This window comes from Xyrauchen texanus, chromosome 27 (assembly GCF_025860055.1).
Source record: "Xyrauchen texanus isolate HMW12.3.18 chromosome 27, RBS_HiC_50CHRs, whole genome shotgun sequence".
Taxonomy (NCBI): Eukaryota; Metazoa; Chordata; class Actinopteri; order Cypriniformes; family Catostomidae; genus Xyrauchen; species Xyrauchen texanus.
The window spans coordinates 20,428,540-20,454,343 of record NC_068302.1 but is presented as its reverse complement, the minus strand read 5'-3'; the positions used below and the strand labels follow the sequence as shown (position 1 = coordinate 20,454,343).

Here is a 25,804-nt window from a genome sequence, read left to right as displayed (position 1 = left end):
ATTTGTACTCTATTTTAAAAATCGACAGCAACAGAACAGTCTCAAATGTGTACTCTATTTTAAAAATCGACAGCAACAGAACAGACTCAAAAGACGGCAACAGAACAAACTCAGGTTTTCACTCACTTTTATAAAACAGCTCAAGTTTTTACTTGCTTATAAAATAGTGGCAACAGAACAAACGGGTTTTTACTCGCTTTTATAAAATGACAGCAACAGAACAAACTCCATTTTTAACTTGCTTTAACAAAACAAAAGCACTATGATAAAATACAGCCATGATCAATAAAGAACTACATTTATTTGTAATTATTATAACAATAATATGTCTGAATTCTTTATTCCCCCCCTTAACTTTAACTACGCAGTCTGAAAAGCACAACACACCAATTATTCGTTTAATAGCTTTTCGTGACTTACTGCTTGCCATACTTAAGGACAACAGGTGTAATCGGCTATCATCATAATTTACCTCTCACATTTCAGGGCACGTCCAGGCAAGGCAGACGCCCAGTGTGTCTCGAAGAATTATTGACAATGGCTAGACGCTGACCTCTGAAGTTAAAAAGGCTCTCTGAGAATGAAAATGCTGCATTAGCACGGCACAAATCGCAGGATGATCACTACAACTTCCGTGATTCATCTAAGACAAGTAACATAAACCACATCGGCTTGGAAAAGCCTCACGTCTCCACCAAGTCCCCAAACAAATAAAACTGTCTTGTTGGCAGATTAAAAGCAGCAAAGACTCACCAAAAAATGTTTGAGGGAGACAGCTAATGGATTTATCTCACTGCCAAGCAGGAACCGTAAGTCGGCTTTCCCAGAGGCTGACAAGTATTTAGCAGCCCTTCTGACCACGGTCTGTGTTAACGCACTGCTTCGTTAAACAGTATAATATCTTTGCACGAATACATGGTGAGATAGGTGGCTTCAAAGGGAGACAATTACCCTTTCTTCCGCTCATTGTTACCACCATATAGCTGTCCTCCACAGCTTTTAAGGAAGCAACAAATTACAAGCGGTTATGCAGACCCAGGGAATTCCTCCCTTGTGGATGACATGCTGGTGTGGAGGCAGGAATTTAATCGTCAAATTTAAGTTAGTTATTTTAAAATAACTATACATCTGTGGGTAATTTAGCTTCATTTTGTTATCACTGTACAATACTGTTCTATCATTAACATTAGTAAATTCATTGCTATGTTCATTGTGTATTTTTACATTGAGAATCAGGAATTCATCCAAAAGCTGAAAAATGTTGCTTTCAGAGAATTTATCTGGAGTTAGAATGCAAAAAAGGTGTATTTTGAACTGCTCTGAAACCAGTGCAGACAGTGCACTGGAGGTTGTCATTCACTAAATAGGGAGCAAGGAATGGAGCATCCTATAGCTCTCTATGCAACTAGGTGCATTCACTCCAAGAGTTCAGTTTCAGGCAGCAGATGATGTATGGACTACTCAACATGGTTAGCAGACATGGGACAATGGTAATTAGTACTTTGATTCAGAATGTATAATTTTATTATTTTTTGTTATTTTATTAATTATGCTAATATCTGATGTAATTTCTGTCTGTAAAATCTGAAAAACATGATAGATAATGGTACATTAACTTTATACTCTGCTTGAAAGCTTCACTTTATTTAGTTGACCGGCTAATGGAAAGCTTGATTCTAAAACAACCAGGCCAATTTAACTGTTACACTTGTGTTAAAAAAAACATCATGCAACAACTGCTTTATGCAGCACAATGAGCTAGTAGCAAACAGCTAGCAGTCATGTTATTGTTTATGGTCAGTAATGTTTGTTCCGTTTAAGATGATGTCACTGCAGAAGAGGCCTATAATCCCACCCACGTTGGGGCGGCACTAAACAGCAGTGGAAAGCAAGCTCAGAAAAGAACAGTGAGTAGAGTCAAACCGTAACATGCTGTGGAAAAGTGCCATAAAATGCTCTGAAATGTATATAAGTTTATAAGGGAAAGTGTCTATTTTAGGTGCTAAGTTTTTCAAAATGTTTGCCTTCACTAGTTCATTTTAAATGGTCCTAATGTGCGATTAAATCGATGTAGTATGTAATATGAGCTAATAACAACTAAGAGCAAAAGGCTGTTTTAAAATAGTTTTAGATGGAGTGTAGCATGTCACACTGCAGGACTTGACACCCTCCCAAAAATACTTCATGTCAGCAACTCAAAAGTGAGTAGCAGGGCTACTTTTCTCTCCTATAGCCCTGTCTAAAAAAAGGTGCCAACCCATTTATTTTCTGGCGATTCAGAATTGTTTGAGAAGCACATTCCAAAATCATCCTAATACAAACAGATCTTGACAGGCTTCCTAGAAAAGTGCAGAAGAGGCAGGCGGGAGCTTCAGGATGAATGTGTGAGCTTATGTGTCCAGGACACTGGGAGTGGATTTTTAATAATATGAGGTGTAAAAACAAAATAATTAATTATGACTTCTGCATCATTCAGGCCACAGTGACTTTTTTTTTTTTTTTCTTTAAGTAGTTCTAAAAATCTAACATAATTGGGGATTTTTTTTTTTCGGTCCGAAGTATAAAAAAAAAAAAGAAAAAGTAATGGGACACACCATCACTCAGCCACTGAAAACCGTTGACTGCAAGTTGAGAGGCATTACCTGATTTTGGAACATCCCTTGATTGCATCCTTGAACTACTGTCATTTTCAGCAATGAGTTGAAATATATGCAGTATAAATGTAATTTAACAAAAACAAATTACCTCATCTAAGTGAACCTTACCTGACTTGTCTAAATTCAGAGGATCATTTCCTCCACAACACGTTGTGCTGATTGGTCCATGTCGTCTTTAATGATAGACAGGCAATGACGTGCTAAAGCTTGCTGCCGAGCATCTTCCTGGACCATCAGCTCACCGTACAAATACACACCCATGGCCTATCATACACAGACATCCATTTTTTTTTTCATATTTCTAAAATAGAATTATACAACAATGAATACTGTAATCTGATTGGACAAGCTGCGTTCCAAGAGTGCTGATATTTAGTATAACAGCACTGGGATGCTTCACTGTTTGTATCACTCCATTAGTATGCTTTGTTTGCAAATGCTGCTTTGGCTTCATTTGGAATCATTTGCCTTTCGTGAAGCAAAAATAGACAATAACTGGCAGTATTGTGTCAATACAAGTTACTCAAAATTAATGCTGTATAAAAGCAATATCGCATTCACAAACATGTTGTACAGCACATTTGTGCCTAAGGCCGAATCAGCTGTACTAATATTCAGTAGCACTCTTAGTCATGTGATTAAAAAAAGTGTGTATGAGAAAGAAATAGAAAACAACTGATGTACCTGGTCATGGATCAGAAAGAGCTCAACGTCTTGGTATGCAGCTGTGTGTTTATGCTTGACCACCAGTTCACACCAGCGATGTTTCACCTAATGAGAAACAGACAGATAGAAAGTGATTAAACAACAGGCCAGAGATCAAAGCAGCCAAACGGCTCTATCCTAACAATGACCTGCAGGAATCACACACACACATGGGGAAATTTGGGAAACTGCATGAGACTGTGGTTTTGTTATCAGTGTTTTTATGTTGAGGCAAGCATGTGTCATTGGAGGTGTGTCCTCTGTTTATTTTATATGTTCTCTGTCTCATGTATAAATGGAGGCTGTGTTTGTGGCGCAGAGCAGGGATATCACAGACTGGCTCTGTCTCGTTCTTGTTCTCTGCTGTCATTCAACTGTTCCCTCACACTAACTGTGACCTCACAACGAGCTCTTCATCCAGTGCTGAGCTCTGCCCATAACCTGAACTCATACAAAATTAAAACTACAAATGACTGAATTAGCGGTGCTTGTTAAGGAAAGTAATTACTACTAGTAGTTGAGGTGTGCTTTTACTTTTCTTTTTAGTGTTCAAACAATTTTGCATTGGTAAGCACCCCTCACATTTTGTTTTATTTTTATTTTTTATAAAAGGGCATCTCCTCAACCAACCCATACCTCAACCTCAGTAGCAGCAAATGTTGATATTTTGCAGAACAACATGTAGTTACCCAGTTAATACCTAGTCTTGTATGTATTTAATGTTAGTACATAATAGTTAAAGGAACCTAATATAAAGTGTGACCAATTACTATTCTAAACCAAAACTGTTTTATCTAATAATGCACAAATTAATGTGTTGTTCTTTTACATATTGAATACACCATTCAAACATTCAGTGTAGGTTGTAAAAAGTATGTGAACCCCTAGACTAATGACGTCAACAAAAGCTAATTAGAGTCAGGAGTGCAAACCTGGCATCCAATTAATGAAACGTGATTGGAGGTGTGGGTTAGAGCTACTTTGACTATAAAAATCATTCAAATATTTTCAGTTTGCTATTCACAAGAAGCTTTTTCTGACATGGACCATGTCTTAAAAAACTCAGAAGACCTACGATCAAGAATTGTTGCTTTTCATAAAGCAGGAAAGGGTTACAAAGTTATCTCAAAGAGCTTCGATATTCATCGGTCCACAGTCAGACAAACGGTCTATAAATAGAGACAATTTAGTACTGTGGCTACTTTCCCTAGAAGTGGCTGTTCAGCAATGATGACTCAAAGGGTACACCACAGAATGCTCAATGAGGTAAAAAAGCCTAGAGTGACTGCTAAATACTTGAAGGAATCATTGGAACTTGATAACATCTCTGTTCATGAGTCCACTACACAGAAAACTTTGAACAGGCATGGTGCCCATGGCAAGACATCATGAAGTCATTGCTTTCCAACAAAAAGATTGCATGCCTGAAGTTTGCCAAAGACCACCTTGACACTCCACAATGCCAGCTGAAGCTCAGTAGACATTAGGTGATGCAGCAGGACAATGACATTGAAGTAAATCCACAACAGAATATCTTCAAAAAAGAAAATCTAACTTTTGGAATGTCCCACTCAGAGCCCAGGCCTTAACCCAAAAGAAATGTTGTGGAATGACCTCAAGAGAGCCATTAACACCAGTCATCCTAAGAATATGGCTGAGATGAAGCAGTTCTTTAAGGAAGAATGGTCCAAAACTACTCCTGAATGTTGTGCAAGTGTAATGTGCAGCTACCAGAAACACTTGTTTGATGTACATTTATAGCACAGGAAATTATGTTAATATTTATGTTCCTGTTGGTTTGAGTTTTTGCAGCGCACCTGCTCTGTGGTGATGTGGAGTACAGTAGGTCTGTTACATTCGGGCATGATAAAGTGTAGAACCCAAGTGCCATTTTATTTACATTGCTGGTATACAAACGTGAATCCAAAACAAACGAACAACTTGACTGTTACAAACAACAGCAGAATGTTACACCTACAATACTTGGCACAGGACTAGACAAGGGTATAAATACCTGGATAATAAACCAATGGGAACAAGACACATGAACACTAGGGAAACAGGATATCACATGACTATACAAGGAAGGGAACTAATTTCACAATAAAAGACATGAAAACATGAATCAAAAACAAGAACAAACAAATACGTTACAGTCTATTGCTCAGCACCATTCCATTAATACCACACATTCCTCGCTATAAAGCCTTTATCTGCAAGCTGGGGTAAATATACATTTGCTTTAGGCGTTTCAACCTGCCCAGTCTTTCTCCATCTCGCCTCATGCACTCACCTCTCATATTTATCTCTTTCAAAAGTTTTAACAAGGATAATTTTGTCAAAGGTGTTCAAAGAGTTATGCATAATAATAGTTGGAAAAGGCATGACAGTGATAGGAAGTTAACTAACATCTCTCTCTGTCTCCTCACTTTATACCTCTCTTTTTCTCTTTCCTGCACACAGTGGGGGTTTAATTGAAGCTGAATAGGTGGGAGCTTGAGGGGCCTGATGGTGGCAGGCAGTTCAATGATTAATGTAGTATGATTATGAGGGAGCGTGTAAAAGTGTGTGAGAATGTTGGCTTTAAAATGAGGTGTGAAGTGGCTCAGGAAAACAACAGGAAACAACAGCACTGCAAAGTGCCTTCCGGTCACAAATCACCGTATATTGAAGCAACAGGTTTCAAATGTCAACACGTGTTTACAAGCAATTGGTTTTGTGCAGTTCTATCCTGCTGACATCATTACCTCCTCTCTTGTCCTTGCCTGCCCACAAACCTCATTTCATTTGTTCGTTGGATTTAAAAAAAAAAAAATGTTGTTCTTTCTCTTTCATATGTCAGACTTTATATCATGCATTTTAGAAAATTTAATTGTTTTCATGCAAAAGTTGGCTCAGGCATGATTTCCATCTTCCCTGTTCAGTCAGTTTCATTTATACCATCAGGCCACCTTTGACATACTTTGCAACATATTATGGTGTGAAACGCTCTAATTCTAATCTTACAGGATGCATAGTGAGCAAATTTGTGTTCTATTCTGACTAAATTTTTCCTTAATTTGAAATTAAAACTTTTAGGTTAAAACATTTAAACTTGTGCATCCACATGAATGGACGTTGTATTTTGGCTATGCTATATGCAGCACATCATTTGAGCCACGTGATCAAACAACATGACGTCATCATCACATTGGATTTTGTGTTTGGTTGAAATGCCAACAAAACTATATCTGGTAAGAAACCTAATTAAGTTTTTACACTGAAACCTGTTTGAGTCAAAAGAGTCTCTAGATTCATATGATATACCATTTAAAAAATGTGAGCGATTTATCGTGAAATGGAATGCTATTAAACACATTTTAAAGTATCCTATTTAAAATAATTTAAAATATCCTATATTCACTGTGCATTATCACATTGAGAATCAATGGATGCATCCAAAAACAGGAAAATGTTGCTTTCATAGGCTGTATACAGAGTTAGGATGGAAATAAGGTGCATTTCAAACTGTTTTGAGACAGTGCAGACAATCACAGCCAACCATGATATTTTAACATAGTTGGCAGTGATTGGATGATACTGGCTGTTGCTTTGAATCAGAATTAATTATTCTAATTTCTGATGTCTCAAAAACATGAATAATCAACACTCCTGGGAAAATAATAATCAATTTGATTTAAAAGAAATCAGACTTTCTATAGCTTGGTATTATTTAAAATGTCAAAACTTAGTCCAGCTGTTCACATATATGGACATCAATTTTTAGGAAAACTATTTGGTTTAAAAAAATAAATAAATAATGTATTTATTTATTTATTTTTTTTCTGAGGAGCTACTAGTTACAAATCAAAAAGGGGAATGGACAATGCACATAGCAGTCACATTCAAGTCTCATTCCCTCCCATTTTCCTAAAACAAAAAAATTATAAGAAAAACATTGCAAACTCATTTTCTGTAGCAGAAGGGGCAATATTAGCACAAAAAGCAGGCATGGATGCAAATTACTTCATAAATCCATATAGTATAATATAGAAATGTAAAATGCTCTCTAGTACTACATAAAATTAAAAACAAAAAAACACATTAGGAAATTGAACAAAGATTTTTCAGCCAAAAATGTATTATTGTGAATGTGGCCATGATCTCACATACTATGTAATGTAGGATGAATTGTATGAAAATTGCCATTATAATCTTTTCTATTTGACTGTTTGTATTTGTATGTAAGCACCAAGCTTAATTAATTCCCTTAAAATTCACTATTACTCAAACATTTTAACAATGCAGTGTTATACACACACACACACACACACACACAAAGAAACCCATTCCCACCAGGGTCACAGAACAGACCGTAACCCACAGAATCCAAAGTGACGGCAGTGCAGGCCACATACTAGAGAAAATACACAACTTTAATTAGCAGGAGGGCAGATTTACTGCATACACACACACGCAGTAACAGGCCTTGTGTGTATCTGTGTGAATGTGTATATAGAAGAAAGGTTACTCTAACCAGGGTTGCAGCAACAGCTTATGATAACAGTGACTGTTCCGAATATCTGATCTAAACTCCCACAGCAGGAAAATATTTTGTTTAGTCAGACAGCCTCCCTAACCTCAAGGACACTTGGCGAATTCAATAAACCTAATATGCACATACAGTAGCAACAGATACCTGACCTATTAAAACTGATGAGAAGAAGAGGTAGGTGGTATGAGGGAATAGAGAGGATTAAGGTAGAAAAAAAGAAAGATAAAGGAGCTGAATTTATGTTCTGAGGGTTAAAAGGTGATTTTTTTTTTTTTTAATGTTAAAATATTTTCACCTATCCAACTTGATTTGCAGAGACAACTGTGGGTGTAGGCCATTTGTAGGTTAATTTCTCCAAAAAACAGTAAACACTGTGGGTCCATGGTACTATCAAAAAAATTGCCTGATAGCCTGACCAGTCCGACATTGGCTTGACCAATAGCGTCAGTTTGGGGGTGGGATTATCTGTTTGGAAAACAGTCATTATTTTTGCAATTCCTTTGAAAATGAATTTACTCATGTAAATGAACCCATATGGCTTCTTGTGAAATATCTGAATACACATCAGCGCTAATGAGTTTTGAGAGCTACAACATAGGCAAGATTGTCAAGCAAGAGTTTAAAATATATAGGTGAATTATACATCAAAGATAAAGATATAAAAATACTGTATGCTTCAGAATACTTTGAAAGCAGTGAAAGCTATTTATTCATAAATCATTAAATTTATATTACTTTTATGGACATTGTTTGAGTTTGACAACATCCATCCCAATTCACTTTCATTGTATTGAAAAGAGCAGAAAAACATTCTGACTAATATTTTTTGTGTTCCACAGAAATAAGTCATACAGGTTTGGAACAATATGAGGGTGAGTAAATGCCAGAATTGTAATTTTTGGGTGAACTATATCCGGTATCTCTAATAACCATTTGGTGACCCGTGTCCCCGCAACAACCGCGTTTAAGTATGTTACTTTACAGAAACATGCCATTAGCATCACTGATTACACTCTGCACCTTTGAAAGTGTTTCTGTGTGCATGTACATGTATGCTTGTAGTAATAAATTGTGGAATGTTCTGTGCAATTAACTGCACCTCTTGAGAATGAGAGAGAGATGCAGGCAGGCACACCACAGCTGTCCTGCCTCAGGGGTCTCCCCAGGAATGCAACTCAACTCTGATCCCCTCTGCAGCTGCTGGGTCTGTACAGGGCACAGGGGAGGGCACGCCGACAAGCACATACACACTCATAATTTCAACCATGCATGCACAAGCACATTTTCTAATGGGCACATGGTAATACACTGGTTAGTGCCTTCTACAATGAGTAGGTCAAGTCATGTTAGACAAATGGTGGCATTACGCACACACAGAGATTCATTTAATGACTAGAGCAGCCTTATAGGCTTCCTGATGGTACTAGATGACATGACAACAGTTGCACCATCATAACCAGATGTAACCACCTCGGGTCATTTATTATTAGTGACAATACAGTATTTAATTACATGTCAAGAATGCCACCCTTTCAAATCCCTTAAATGTTGAAGATCTTGGCGTGGGTCACATCGCCCTTGGAAGGGAGTAGTCGCAGCAGCCCTACACTGCATGCCCAATTATTAGGCAAGTGAGTATTCTGACCTTATCATTATTTCCATGCACATTTTCCAACTCCAAACCATATAAACTTGAATGCTTATTGGATTCAATCATTTCCAGGTGGTATGTATTTGTGTAATGAGGGAGCGTGTGGCGAAAGTGACTAACACCTTAAATCAAAGTGCGCATAATTATTAGGCAGCTTCATTTCCTCAGGTAAAATGGGCCAAAAAAGACATTTAACTGGCAATGAAAAGTCAAATATTGTAAAATGCCTTTCAGACGGATGCAACACTCTTGAAATAGAGAAACAACTGAGGCGTGACCACCGGGCAATCAAATGCTTTGGTCAAGAAGGCTGAAATACGACCACTGCTGAATATATTCACAAGTTGAAGAGTCAAGATTGGTATCAAAAGAAATACATGAAGACAGATTTTTCAAAGGTTTTATGGACAAATTAAATTGAGAGTGACTCTTGATGGACCAGATGGATGGGCCCGTGGCTGGATCACTAATGGACACAGGGCACCACTTCGAGTTGGGTGCCAGCAAGGTGGAGGAGGGCTACTGGTATGGGCTGCTATCATTAAGGATGAGGTAGTTGGACCTTTTCAAGTTGAAGATGGACTGTAACCCAACTCCCAAACATACTGCCAGTTTCTGGAAAGTACTTTCTTCATGCAGTGGTACAGGAAGTAGTCCTCAGCATTCAAGAAGGCCATGATCTGTATGCAGGACAATGCTACATCACATGCATCCAAGTACTCCACTGCTTGGCGAGCCAGCAAGGGCCTCAAAGATGCCCAAATAATGATTTGGCCCCCTTCCTCACCTGACTTAAATCCTACTGAGAACTTGTGATCCCTTCTCAAACATGAGATTTACAGTGAGGGAAGACAATACACCTCTTTGAACAGCATTTGGGAGGCAGCGAAAGTTGATCATGAACAGATCAAGAAACTGACCGACTCCATGTGTGGAAGGCTCATGCAGTTATTGAAAAGAAGGGTGGCTATATTGGTCAATAAAAATTTTTGAAAGGCCAAAAATGTATTGAATTGTCATTTTGTGTTACATAGTTGTTGCGCTTACTCTAAAAATTGAGAATAATCAGTTGAGTTGGGAGAAATTATTTTTGTAATTTAGTTGCCTAATAATTGTGCACACTTATATAATCCCTTCAGAAAGACAAAACTCACTTTTTCAGGTTTTTTCAAAAATTCAGGTTTGAGGTTCAATAACATTTTGGATTGACAGAGCATTGTGCTAATTAATCTTGAGAAAAAAATTGCCTAATAATTGGACACGCAGTGTAGCGTGACCTGCTGCGTCTGTGGACTATTAGCTTGATAGCTTTTTTGGTTAATCATCAATTAATGGTAATTATTGTGTGTTTTAATCAGTGGTTCTCAACTGGTTTTCCTTCAGGAAATCACAGATTTTCATTGAACATTCAAGAAATATTCCAGATTGAATTCAAGCTAAATTCAATAAAAAAAATGTGTGGCATAATGTTAAATACAACAAAAAATGTATTCGACACGTCCCTCCCTTTCTTAAAAAAAAGAAGCAAAAATGTAGGTTACAGTGAGGAATGTACAATGGAAGTGATTGGGGCCAATTGTTTGAAAGGTTTAAAGGCAGAAATGTGAAGATAGTATTTTATAAAAGCACATACAATTATTTTTCTGTTAAAACTTGTGTATTATTTGAGATGTAAAGTTTTAAATGGTCATTTTAACAATTGTTTTAGGGTTAACGTGTTATATCATCATGGCAACAAAGTTGTAAAATTGGCTATAACTTTACATAGAAAAGGTTAAGTGATTTTTATCGCATTAAAATCATGTTACTCATATTGTTTATTGTCTTGTGGCTATACTTTTGAAAAAGTATTTTAACATTTACGGATTAGCCCCATTCACTTCCATTGTAAGTGCCTCACTGTAACACATATTTGTTTTTCTTTCTTTTTTTTTAAGGAGGGACAAGTCAAAATAAATTTTTGTGGCAATCATTATCCCACAAATGCTGTCAATTGACCTTAACTCGTTTTGAACACGGAATATTCTTTCAAGTCGTTACCCAACACAGAACCAAAATTGTTTATCATACAAAAGCAAACAAAAATCAAACAACTGATTAAAATTACCATAAACTGCATTGGCCCAACAATATACAATTTTATTAACATGAAATTGGCTAAAAAGGAAAACTAACCATTTTGTAAATGTATAAACAAAACTACAAGTGTGCTTTACTAGCTTTTTGAATTTGATTGGACACAAGACCTTTGATGTCAACAACAAAAGATATGAGAAATGCCTTCTACCTTTTTGCATTTAAAATGTGCCTCAAAGTTGATAAGCCAATTTATTTTGCCATTCTATCTACAGACGATTATATGGTTTGTTGCATTTTATTATTGTATTTTTCCCTGCGTTCCGCAACCCCATCAGAATGGACCTGCGGTCCATTTTTGGGTCATGCCCCACCAGTTATTTAGTTATGTTTGTTGTGTTTTAGTATATTAATAATGCAGATTTTTTTTTTTATTAGTCATTTTGTTTTAAATGAAACAAAGTTTGCCTTGTCTTTCATATTTTTTGGTCTGTTGTCTTCTGGCCAATAAAATGTTTTTTGATAGGACAGGGTGTCATCATCTGGCCTCTCATCCAGCAGCCCATGTTACGATTAACAGTATGTGTTTTTTTTTCTCCCTGTATTAAACTTGCTCTAAAAACACATACAATATTACAAACCATATCCAGAAAACTTGATGTGCCTTTCATCAATTGCTCTCTTCCTAGCTGGTCGTCCATGTGAACTTACTGGCCGGGCTTTGAGAGTAGCTGTGATACAATGGGTTCTGTGTGTCTGACCGACAGATGGTACTCACACACACATATACATGCACACGAGTCCTCACATGAAACAGCATACCAAAACACTTAGCCCTCATGCTTGCCTGTGCTCGCACGACATACACAATACACATTATGCGCCAAGGAGTGAGAGAGAGAGGTGCTATTCTCTCCTGATTGGCGGGCCTAATCTTAATGGAATCCATCGGAAATACTGTTCAAACACCTTTAATATCTCATATGCTAGGTTCTGAAGTAAAAAATTGTGCAATGGAATGAGAACTGGTCTGAAGGCATATTAACTAAAACCTGCACTGTGACCTAAAATTGACATTTTAATCAATCTAGTCTTTTTTAAGTGCACTCTAGTGTTCTTATTCCATTGTATTGTATTAAAATATATACAAGTTATACTCAAATGGAAAAAAAGTGTGCTGGATTCAGATGGTTTATTTTTAAAATAAAGCAATTTAATAGACTCAAATTCAAATCAAATTTTGCCTGTGCAAAACCGCCACAATGATGTAATGATTATTATGGTGTTATGGGTGGTTGCCAGGGCATTGTTATATAGTTGCTGAGGTGTTTTGAGTGTTTTTAAGGTTTGCTAGGTGGTTGCTTACTGGCACATGTCTATGTGTTTTTTCTGCATGATCTGTCATCCAACCAGAGCAAATTGTCAAAGAATAGAAATAGCAAATTTTCTGGAAAGTGAGCTTAACTTGATATAAAGCATGCTATATGAATAAAAACACATATGAAGTATATTCACCAGGGGTGTGCACTTGCAATGCAGTGGCCTAGCATCCACATCTGCATTTGCATACTTGCATGAAGTATGATTCTGGCCTCAGGTTTAGGGATTTGTCCAAATCCCTAGCCTTAAGCACAAGCAACAATAATAGTGATTCTTGCCACAGCAAACACCACTAATTATGAAATGTCCATAGCAAAGCTGTGATAAATGTTTTTAAATGAAAGTGGCGCCAGCCACACCTCTCAACTTTATTATGATCTTAAAGCAATCTTCATGCCGAGCTAATAATAATACGCATCTAATAAGGATTCACTTCTATTTTAAAACATGAAAATTATGTGTCAGCAGCAAATCTTGAGAGAAAAAGAACACTAAATGGCTTCCACCCTGCTAAAAATGGTTTGCAGGGAGGATAATTAATGCAGTCAGGAAGAAAAGATGACCGTCAGGGCCTGGGAGCAAGAGGGGAGAAAAAGAAGCGAGAGCGGGCGAATGGAGAGAGGGAGGGGCGCGTGGTAGTAATAACCTGATTTATTTTTAGAGGGCCTTTTGTTTTTCCTGGAAGGTCTTGACGAAAACCTCCCTTTGGGCCTCAGTTTGAAACTAGCTGTGGTAGTCTGGGACTTATTGTGGTCACCGTTTCGTATTAACTTACATCTTCCGCCCTGCCAAATAGTGCTTCATTTCAAAAGAACGTTGTGGTAGGTCAGCACTGGTCTGCCAAATTTTGCTCTCAAACAGAAGCTGGCCTCTTCTGAATTGAGTAAGAATTACAAAGTGGCCTAATTGGCTGCCAGGATAGTAATTGAATAAGGAGGAAAATACCATAGAGGTTAGCGTTTGGCTAAAGGCGCTTCTCAAAGAGCAGAACGCAGGGCCTACAACCCTGAATGTATTTGGATAAGTCTCCACATTATCGGAGAGAAATCAGATATCTTTACTTGTACGCTTCTGATACGGCCGGGCAAGTGGAAGTTTGTGGGAATTCAAGTAGACATGATTTTTCTGAAACCTCTCTATCTTACACAAAATGATAAGGTTACTCACAAATAAATTATAGCAACTTATTCACTGGGGAAGAAAAGTAAATGTCAACAGTATCAGTGTTACTGTATACAAATTCAAGAACTAACCCCACATAAAATGAGAAGACTGATGGATTGTTTTGTTTTTTTCGACTGTGAACATAAGAGGTGTTGGTGGAGACATAATAAATGAGTTCAGCTTACCTCTAGTCAATATTTGAAAAGGTGTGGAGAGGAAATGGCAAAAGAATGGTGGTTATAAAAACACATTTTGTTGAATTATTGTGAAATTGTAACAATCAATTGTGGAATGTCCTTTCATATACAAAGGCTAGATTGAGAAAGTGGGCCAGCTTTCAACAAATATGAACTACTATGAAATATGAGTGATCAGAATGGTCTTGTATCACCCCGAAGGGGTTCATTTTGTGATAATAAGTGGCTAATTATCCTTCTTATTCCCAAATAAATAAATACATTTAAATGAAATATTGATTTTTGAGTTATAAAATTATTTTATTATGCGTGAGACCACGGAGTGATACAACACAAACTAAGAACATGTCAACACTAATGAATTATTTCAGTTGAAAACGCATGGATTACACTCATGTTTATGCCTTTCATTCACATTTGTACAACGCTTTCTTCCACCAATAACTGAGACTTTCGAAACGCTCTCTAGTACTTTGTCAAATGACAACGTTAGAAATATAATACATGGGCTAACACAGATGTTTAGGAAATAGGTTGGCTGGGACAACGGAAATGTACAGTACAGTTTGACTGTAGGATTCTGTGACTGACCAATCAGAATCAAGAATTCCAGAAAGCCTTGTAATAAAATACTACAAAAGCATCAACTCAAAATAACAACACCGATGTATTTCTCTTTTATTCAATACCTCTCTCTCAATCAAGAGTTCTGTGTAATTGATCAGACCAAATGTTAGCGATCAGGGACTAAAAAAGTTTTAAGGAATGAAAATGAATACTGAAAACAATTTTATTTGCAGAATGTAATTGAAAAGTCCATTTAAATTGTTCTGGAGTGAAATTTGTTTTTTAAAATGCTGTTAAGTGGTTCGTAACCGATTTATTTAGTTTTTCATAAAACTAAAGACCACAGTAAATGTTCGGATAAACACCACTTCCTGTTGCCCAAAAAAATGAGGCTTCATTCTTTTTAGTAGAACATAATAAACATGTTCTTTGATCCTGAAGGGAACCATTGCATCACACATTTCTTTGCCTTAATGCACATTGTGGATTTAGCCTTTTGGGACACACTGAAGACCTTTTAGACAACTATATATATTAACTACATATCCATACATGATTAATCCAGATACAAGGAAAAATATTGAGGTAAAAAGTACATTTCTCAGTTGTCTTTCAAGTCTTCATTGAATTATTGTTAGATATGATGCATTAATACAGATTTGATGTTGCCAGCTTTAGACTGAAAAACAGATCTGTAATTTATTTTAAAATGTATTAAACAATTATTTATCAATTAAAAAAATAATAATTTTCATAAGATTACTTTTTGTCTAAACGTACCTATGCAGTGTATGCAGCAGGGGAGAGAGATTTAGCTATTATATTATTTTAGATGGCCAGATGTATATTTGAAATATTTTTAATATTTTTGGGGATATATATTATATGAATACATTTACTGAAAATAAGTTATTTTATATAGCCTACTGTTTACTATGCTTACTATGATTTCTATGCTGATAACTCCCCCACATAATGGAAACAAATAAAATTGCAATTATTTTTGCTTATTTTGGTTGAGGCAAGTCCCTTATTTTGAGTGTGTTTTTCTACACCAGGTTGCTTGATACGCTTGCCAGATTTGGAAACACTGCAACTGGTATATCACCAGCCTTAGCATGGAGTACTGTCATTTTAAAAAGAATGTTATCAACTGTTATTTTGCTCAGAATGCACTGAAATTAAAAACATTGAGGTTTGAGTGCCTGTTAGCAATAGACATTCTAATAGATCAGCACTACTGATGTTGGGAACTGGTTTGGAGGTGAATCAAGTAGTTATGTGTAGTACTGTAACATTGTGGGGGTAATATGTAGGAGTGCAGGCTACTGTACCTCAGCATCCTGAGTCTTTAGGTTATATGTGGTCTGCAAGAGTCTCAAAGTGGAGATGCTCAGCGTTGGTTCCTCTAAAAGAAGCTCCAACAGCAGCACCAACTGCTCTGGACTCAACTGAAACAAAGAAAAAATTAAATATCAATATTTTTGCTCAGTTATCATATCCTTTTACTTTAACTCTTTCCCCGCCAGCGTTTTTAAAAAAAGTTGCCAGCCACCGCCAGGGTTTTTGATGATTTTCGCTAAACTTTAATGGCCCGCAGAATATTTTCTTCCATGAATATATGAAGATGCTATATATCAAAATAAAGATCTGAGCCTCTGCTTTTAGGCAAAAAAAAAACGATTTTATTTTATCTTCATTTGTTCTTTTTTTATTGCGACTTGAACAGAGGTAGGTTTTATCAAAAACAACATTTCGGACAAAAAGCTGAGAAAAAGGCATTTTTATCAAACAAGTGCTTTAGTATTAGTATGGTGTTCCACTTCACGTTTGAGACGATCGCAGTCTGTTTCTTTGATCAAAGAGTTGCTTACTCTTTCAAAACATGCACGCGGGTCTTCCTTACCGTATACCACCTAGAACACGGATACCCGGAAAATTCTGTGTTTGGCGGGGAAGCGTTTTTTCATAAAACCCGGAAAATTCCGTGTTTGGCGGGGAAAGAGTTAAACTAAAATGCTAGTAAGATCAGTAGGCTAAGTAACATGGCAGATCACTTATTGTTCAGTCAGTACATTTACATGTGCAGTTTTAATCAGAATATTTGAAGGGATGACGTCATGCATCACCTCTGTCTTTCAGAGCATTTATCCAACGGTGAGGCAAATTGTAGTCCGATTAATGTGTATTCATGCTGGATAAAGCCAAATTACAATCGCAATATCTATGTCTGTTAATCCGACTTTGCAAAATGGTGCGATGTCAGTCAGAATTAAGCATTTACATGACATTTAAAAAATATGAATTATTGTTTTATACTGACTTAAATCAAACTTTTAAAGAGCATGTATGCATACTGTTTTCAAATGGTTCCACACTTTTTTGAAAGTTTGAATCACAATTTAGATAAAAAGAATTGATCTGACTCAAGTGGATGAATATTCTGTGGAAAGGCAGCTCAACATTATTTACCAGCTCCAAATGCCATCAAAAGTGATTTTTAGAAGGCTGAATAATACATCAGTGCTCTTTTTGAAGAGTATCAGATCCGCACAAGAAGAAAAAAAGCGCATTTTGAGTACCAGTTCTAAGTAGGAAGAGCATTCGAGTGCGGTAGAATGGCAACCAGAGGAAATAAAATATTGTGCATATTGAAACTCTAATCTTCAGAATAAGAGTAAAATCATATTTCTCGAGCTTCTCAAAAAACACTGTCGGCATAATGGTTTCTAGAGTACAGACAGCTAATGGAGGGAAGGAATGCTTTGAGATGTAAGCAGCGGAAAGATGCTTTAATTCGTTAGTCTCATCTTGCAGTATGAAAATCAGGCCTAAACCAATTATCACATGAAATGGCTATATTTACAGGGGATTAGGTTTCTTATTATCCTGCTTACTCTTGTTTTAACCCATCTTTCAGTGGCTCAAATGGAACATTCCAAACGTAAGAAGCCGTAAAGAGGAGCGAGTTGCAACAGTCTCAGACAGGTACAAATGAAAAGCCCTGTGTGCCATACAGTGCCATGAGAAATGGTAATGCCCTATGAAAGGCACGACAGAAGTTATGAGTCATTCTCATAATGCATGCGGACAAACATTTATAAAGGCACAATGTGAGTCAGAGCTAAATCTGCAAGAATATTGACAGTGGCGATCACTGACCTAACAGTATGTTTATATTATATGGTGGTGTGTGTGTGTGTGTGTGTATGGATGGAGACCAAGAAGGAAAATCTCCTGCTGTCTTTATATCCAGCATAGACTGCTGTGGGCATGTGATAGCAGCACAGTATGTTCCTGTCTGCCACAATATCAGAGACCTCAATCTCCATCACTAAACCTTTATATAATTTGACTTTTGCAATTCCTACTTTCTATTACTTTTTGTATGAAAAATAAATAACTTTTTATAATATATTTTTAAGTTTTATTTGTCTTTAACGTCTATAGATTGAAACAGTCTGGTTCCGGAAGTAAATCAACGAATCGTGCCAAGTGAGTTCTGCAGCAACCGCCCACTTTCATTACACACTGTGAATAATACAATTGAGTCTCATTATGCTCTTAAACGACTTAATATTTAGCAATATCTGGTTCCCATATGACTCAGTACACTTGACATTGTGTTCTGCCTTCTACACGACCTAGCTGAAACCTCTCTACAATAATGGCAATATTCTAATATTGGCTATGGTGTTTGAGCCCCGCCCGTTTAGGCATGGAGCAGTCCGCTATAAAAGCAGGCACGCAAACACCATTCTTCTGAATTTTCTTCTTTCATGACAGCGATTCATCTCTCACCTAGAAGCCCTCTAATACTTTGCTGTCGACATACACGAGTCAGCAGGTGTGATCTTCACAGCAACAAGATGACTCTCCGCTCCCTTGCAGTGTTCCAGCGAACATTTACTCTGCCATGACACTTCGCTGGTGAATGGGCCACTTCAGCTCCTGATTATATATATATATATATATATATATATATATATATATATATATATATATATATATATATATATATATATGGACTAGCTCACGAGCTACAAAAGTCACTTCACAGGCCATTGGCAAGTCAATGAGCAACCTGGTGTTTTTGGATAGTCACATCTGGCTGACCCTCACGGAAATGCGTGACACAGGAAAAGCCACTCTATTTGATGCTCTGTTGTCTCCAGCCTGCCTTTTCGGAGGCTCTGTGGATAGATTTCCTGAGCCCTACATCAAGACTCGGCAACAATTACAGGCTATGAGACATTTTATGCCAAAACGGAGCAGTACTTCATCACAACCAGCATGCTCCCCTGCTCTGTCTCGGGCCTGCGCCCAGCTAAAAACCCTACACCAGCTGCCTCAGTGTCGCCAAATGTTGCTGCCGAGCCGCTGGTAAAGTCACGCAAGCTGTGGTCCAAAAGGAGGCAGCCGCATCAGCGCAAGCCCCGCACCGATGGGGAAAAAACCTGCGCAGCAAAAGCACTACTGACACACAATAATGTTACCCTCTTCCCCACTGCTGTTATATTGTTGATCAAAATGTTGTTCAATAATTTGTTTTCTGAGCATCACATTAATGACAAGAATAAAGTTTGCACATTATGCAAAACCACTTCCCACTTCGCTCACACTTTTTCAATAAAGGGCTTTCCCACTTCAAAGCACACTCATTTTGTACAACCGCTTCCCAATGGTGAGTGGCACATTATACCATGTTATGAACATACCAAATTGCCCCATCACGTTATGCGGATGTGTGGCGAGCTCTTACTGGCATTCCGACTGGGTGCTAAAAACGATTTAACATGGACGATAAAAACGCTAAAAACATGGTTATTCGATCCAATTTGCATATCATACGCAATTTTAACTGTGCACATCAACTGTGTTCTGTCTTCCACGATTCCGTCCAAAGACGTTCCGGTGTTACGAGCTGAAATACACCATCCATGCTGTGTGAATAAAATTTCTTAATTTAAGTCTGTCTCTGGCTCCCTGTATGTTCACGAAATGTATAGAAGTGGCGCTTTCCCCACTGTAAACAAACTGTGTGCGTGTTTTGATTTACCTCAGCGATTGGTTATTACTAGCAATCAGAGGCACTACAGAGTGAACACAGAGACTGAAAAAAAAGCACACTTTTCTCCAGCCATTAAATCTCCTTTTAAGGAGCTTATGAGAACACCTCATGAACGAGTGCATACAGACCATTCGTCATTGTCTGTTACATTACAAACTGAAAAAACATTACCACTGAAGTAATTTAATTTTAATGTGCATCGCGGTGACTCACCACTGTCTGGCTGCATGGGCAGTGCCAGCCTTCTACCAACAGGGTGTTATGCTGGGTCAAGTTTTAAGAAGAAAAGTGCTGACCACAAATGCATCTAGCACAGGTTGGGGCGTGGTGTGTAATGTATGCCTGACTTAAGACACCTGGACAGGTGCTAAACACCTATAGCTTTGAGAGCTTTACATTACAATATTGTGAATCACCACATTCTGATTCGTTTGGACAACACAACAGTAGCAGTGTATATATGCTGTCATGATGCGCTGGTGCCCAGTCACCTCCTTCATTCTGTATTCAGCAAGTTCGGGTGGACATGAAAACAGTTCTGTTAATTATGCCGAAATGACCCAATCCTGGTTTATGGAAATGTTAGGAATACTGGAAGGGACTCCATGGGAAATACTTCTGAAGAAAGATCTTCTCTCTCAAAAACAAGGCACGGTTTGGCATCCCCACTGCAAAGCCTACACAAGTGCCCTTTGAACGGAGCATAGTGGACGAGCCAGATTATAGGCTAGAGCGCCGTTCACAAAACACATATATGCACTGAAATGAAATGTGTTCACTAATTGGTGCTTTTCACATGGCAAAGATCCAGTGAACTGCCCCATACCTGAAATTCTTACATTTCTTAAAGAGCAATCAGACGCAGGGCTCACTCGTCTATGCTCAAAGTTTATGTAACGATTATATCTGCGCATCAAGCACCTAAACTGGCACATCTAAAGAAAAATACGATTTAATCATTATCCCCAGGTGGCAAACCCCCCTTTCCCAGCTACAGCCTTGGCTTGGGACCTAACTTGGTCCTAAAAGTGCTTGAGGGGCCTCATTTCGAGTCTCTGGACTATGTTAAATTGCGTGTGCTTTCTCTTAAGACTGCATCACTGCTGGCTTTGGCCTCAGTAATATGGGTTGGTGATTTGTAAGCACTGTCAGTTGAAAAGTTGTCAAACCCAGAAAAGGCTATGCCAAAGGTTATAACCACACCCTTCAGAGTGCAGGTGGTTAACATTCAAAACCTTTTCCTCCATTAATTCGAACCGTCATTGCATTTGTTATGCCCTTTGTGAGCGCTACATACGTTGCGTGCACACGCTAGTTCAGACTGTCTGGTCAACTCTTTGTGTGCTATGGAGGATGCACAAAATGAATGTCCATCTCCAAGCAAAGACTTTCTCACTGGATTGTTAAGTACAGGCTGCCTGTCACTTTACACAACCGCCTGCATTCAGACCGTTGTGCTCCCAAAGTTACAGACACTTCATTATAAATAAACTCCCTTTCCGACTGGGTTCGTGAAGGGGTTAACCCATACTATATGACCATAATTCATATATATATTCTGAGTGTTCCCCTCCTGGCTGACCATGAGGGTCATTCACTTGTGGCATACTCATGCCAGTCGTCGTCCCATGAGACTGTGGCATCATGTTTCCCCTCTGGGAAGGTTATGTCATGAAGTGCAGCATGATGGGACACTCCTCATATGCATTAGCAGAACACAATGTCAAGTGTACTGAGTTGTAAGGGAATGTCTCGGTTGCGTAAGTAACCTTGGTTCCTTGAGACGAAGGGAACGAGGCATTGCAAATATTGTCTGCGCTACAAGAATCAGAGTTCTTTGAGGTGCGAGCAATGTGCTCGGTCAGAAAATTTGGAGAAATGGTGTTTGCGTGCCTCCTTTTATAGTGGACAGCTGCATGCCTAAAAGGGCGGGGCTCAAACACCATAGCCAATATTAGAATATTGCCATTATTGTAGAGAGGTTTCAAACAGGTTGTGTAGAAGGACACTCCCCATATGCGTTAGCAGAACGCAATGTCTCCTTCCCTTCGTCTCAGGGAACAGAGTTTACGTACGTAACAGAGATGATATTGTGAAATTAAATTTAAATAGAATGTTTCTGAACTTCTAATAAATAGTTTTAAGTTTTCTTTCATTTATAATTCGAAAAGTCATTCGCAATGCTTCATGGGACTATTTTTAATGTCCTTATGAAAGGCAGTAAGTACACAGTCTTTTACCTCTTTTCAATTTTCAAATCCTTTTTGCTTCAAATCAGTTTGTCATGTTGTGATTCACTTTGAAGCTGGTTGGTTTGGATCATGTCTTAGAACTCTTTTATGAAGGATTTTATGAAATTCATAGTTAATAAATAATTGGGAAGAAATATTTCTGAAACCAAGATGTTTAAAAAAAAGTGTGCGGGCACTGTTGAACTCTACAATGGAACATTTTTTATTATTTAACGTATGGTACGCCTTATATTTTTCTTTGTCAATTAGACTGTGTATGGTCTTTAATTGGTAATGCCTCTACATTGTTTATTCTGTTTTGTTATGTTGGTTGACAATGCAAACATACTGTTATATTTATTTTCAAAATCCCTAAACTGAGACCAAACTAACTCCTCCTACAGATTTCAAGCTACATTCACCAATCTCGGCACAGACCTTCAGACTGTTCCGAAATAGTCCGCTGTGTCTTTTCTTTCTGACCGGACTGACTGTTTTTCGCACAGTGGATGATCAAAAAACAAAAAAATCCCATAGATTACATTGACGGAATGTCCAAACAGGAAAAGACTATTCAACTGTTAAAAAATTCTAATGTAAACAAACCCACACAAGGCCTTTAATTTGCTTTAAGTTGCTCTCACTCACTCACTGTAAAACTTTCAAAACTATTTTAAAAGTTCATGTGTAAGTCCTGATTATGTTATACACCACAAATATTCAAGACTTATTTCCTTTGAATCACTATTTATTAGCAAACAAACCAGCACAATCTAAAACATGTACATAAATAGGCCTTTTTGGCAGCAAATTGGTACTAAAGTGTTCACAGCATACAGTATAACCTTTCTTCTGTGCAAATGTGTAATACTTGCAGGCAACAGACACTCTTAAAGAATGACAATTTAAAACAGTGACATAGGCTAGCTCAAGTCTAGTTTTGAACTGTTTTATTTGCATGCAGCTAGGCTGTAAATGCTTTGGTAATACACATGTACAAATAATTGTCATGCATACAAAGCACCTTAAATAAATAGTTTAAGGGAAAATGAAAGTCATTTCCTCAACCCCATGTTGTTCTAAACCTATAAAATGTGAAAATTACATATAAAATTACATAATGACATAATGTTCATTTTATGGTAAACTATCCCTTTAAAACAGAAAAACTAAAAAAGAGAGAGAGAGAGAGAGAGATGGATGGAGCTGACATAAAGACTGATATGGCTGGAGATGCAGAGAGAGAGAGACAGGAAAGGGAAATGGTATAATGAATGACGGACACGTAGACAGAAAGAGAGAGGGCGAGCTGGCAGAAAGAGTGATTTGATAGGAGATGGGTGGTGGCTGGCCTGCTATTATTACTCTATTATCACATCAGGATCTGTACAGCACTGATGCACAGTCTCCTCCTGCTGTGCCACTTCCCTTTCTCTCTCCAGCCAAGCCCAACACACACACACACACACACACACACACACAGTATTTGAGGTTTATGAGGACTCTCCATAGATATAATGATTTTTATGCTTAGCATGGGATAGCCTTCATTCACAGCTACTGCTGTTATAAATGAGTTACACCTTAATATGGTGAATAATGTCAGCAAAACTTGATCCATTGAAATGTTCTTCCCTAAAATGGTTATGAAATTTAGGGCTACACCGTGCCAAACCAAAATAAGAACTAGATTTGTCTGCATAACTGAAAGAGGGAACTATGTCACTCTTGAATGCTCTGTGGCCATTCAAGGCCTTAAAAGAATCAGTGCTTGGGACAAATTGACTTTTTGCAAAATTACACTAATTTGACCATGAGAAACCCAATATAGTAATTGCGCTTCAAAGAATAAGTGGCATGGGTCAACTGTTTTTCTCTCGCAAATCTACTGTGAAAAAATTAATGTGGTGGAAAGATAAGAGTTCTCACTTTCGGCCGATAAGAGGGTGCGCATTGCAGCATCGGTCCCCGCTCTGTCATTAAGGGGCATTCACAGGCCCACCCAAGATCATCGGATCTGCTGCTTTTGAAAGACGAGAGGAATTTAAAGTCATAAAATATAGGGGGAGACGAAAGCTCTCCTCCACACTCAATTTGCCTTGGGGAATGGCAATTGTTTCGGCATGGCAACAAAACCTCCTTTCCACACCAAGGAACCTGTGCCCCAGTCCACTCATCTTGTCAAAAACAAGGCAGAAAAGAAAGTGAGGTGATCAGCTATCTGGGGGAAACACCCTTGCACAATACATCACCTAGTTAAAAGCAGAATGGGACTTTCCATCACTTGGTTGTCCTCCAGTGCATGGACCCAAGGAGCAGAACGATGACTGGATCAACAACAGTGTTTGGAAGGAGACTGTAAAGCAAGGAGATTTTTGTGTCATGTAGATGAGAAGGTTTTGGAGTGTGTCTGTTTGTTTGAAATGTAGGGTGTTTTTGTCCTGAATAGGTTAGGACAGGTTTACAACAATTTTTGTCATCTGAACCCCAAAGAGCTACAGTCAATGATATACTTGTATACCCTGAGCTTTTAAGCAATGGTAACCTGTCAATAAATATGAATTTCACAATATCTCTGCATGTTGTTCTGTGCAAACAACTAAAATAAAACATTAAATTATTTTTATAAGATCATGTGTTCTATTTTTTTTGGTTTTAAAGGTTTAGGTTAATATTTTGGGTCATTTTTAATACTGTCATAATTGACTCACCCTCCTGTAGTTACAAACTTTCTTATATGGAACACAAAAGTAAATGTTTCAAAGAAACTCCCTCTGCATCTTTGCAATTCAATGGCAGTAGATAATGCATTACACAAGTTCTCACGGGAACACATGAGCCACTGTGAAGAAGCTTCTCTCATAGTGATTATGAATGCACAATAGACGTCAAGAATTTAGCTGAAAAGTGACTTAAATTGCTAGTTGTGTTATGGTATGCCTCTAGAAGACATGCAGGTAACATTTTGCAATGAGCTTTGTATGACAAATTGCTTGCTATGTGTCTCATTCGTAAGTTGCTTTGGATAAAAGCATCTGCTAAATGACTAAATGCAAATGTAAATATTCGGTTATTCATTAGTAATGCATTATGAACTAACAAGAACTAATTCATTTTAATATATGCAACTTTTATTTAAAAAAAAAAAAAGTAGTAGTATTTGCTGAAATGAATCAAGATTAATGAGTGCAGAAATGTTTTTGTTTATATTGCTTGTGTATATTCCTTTGTGGTGCAACTGGAAGTGTGTTGCGTCAACAGCGTTGGAGACCCAGTTCTGTTGAAACCAAAAATTAATCACAAGAAGTGATGAGCGTGATTCGGAGGTTGCATTTTTCCCTCTAACATTACATTTTGATTCCACTGATGGTTAGGTTTAGGGTTTGGGTTGGGGTTGGGGGTATATTCCTCTTCAGCGTATTACAGCCTGTACAGTTGAAAAAAAAAAATAATAATTTCGTCACACATGCCCATACGCCCAACAACACTTACTGTGCTGGCCACTGGGGACAGTGTTTTGCATTTTGGCAAGCACAGACCAAGTCAACCTACTGTTTCCAAGTTCACTGAT

The 25,804-nt window shown here is 37.7% G+C and overlaps 1 protein-coding gene across 6 annotated transcripts in view; it reads right to left on the bottom strand.

Annotated features, from left to right (window-relative positions):
* Positions 1-25,804, bottom strand: part of aopep (aminopeptidase O (putative)) — a 108,843-nt gene that overhangs the window by 3,384 nt on the left and 79,655 nt on the right. Inside the window, exons 13-16 of one of the 6 annotated variants that reach the window (XR_007967811.1) lie at positions 16,266-16,382; positions 8,996-9,102; positions 3,342-3,428; positions 2,860-2,921 (exon numbers count right to left, since the gene is read on the bottom strand). Coding sequence is in view for 2 of the 6 variants with exons in the window: in XM_052094066.1 (XP_051950026.1) it covers positions 2,781-2,921; positions 3,342-3,428; positions 16,266-16,382 (345 nt within the window). In the remaining 4 variants the exon portion in view is untranslated. Of the gene's footprint in view, positions 1-2,765; positions 2,922-3,341; positions 3,429-8,995; positions 9,103-16,265; positions 16,383-25,804 lie in introns of those variants that run through there. The other 5 variants (XM_052094066.1, XM_052094067.1, XR_007967814.1 and 2 more) reach the window with 5 other exon arrangements.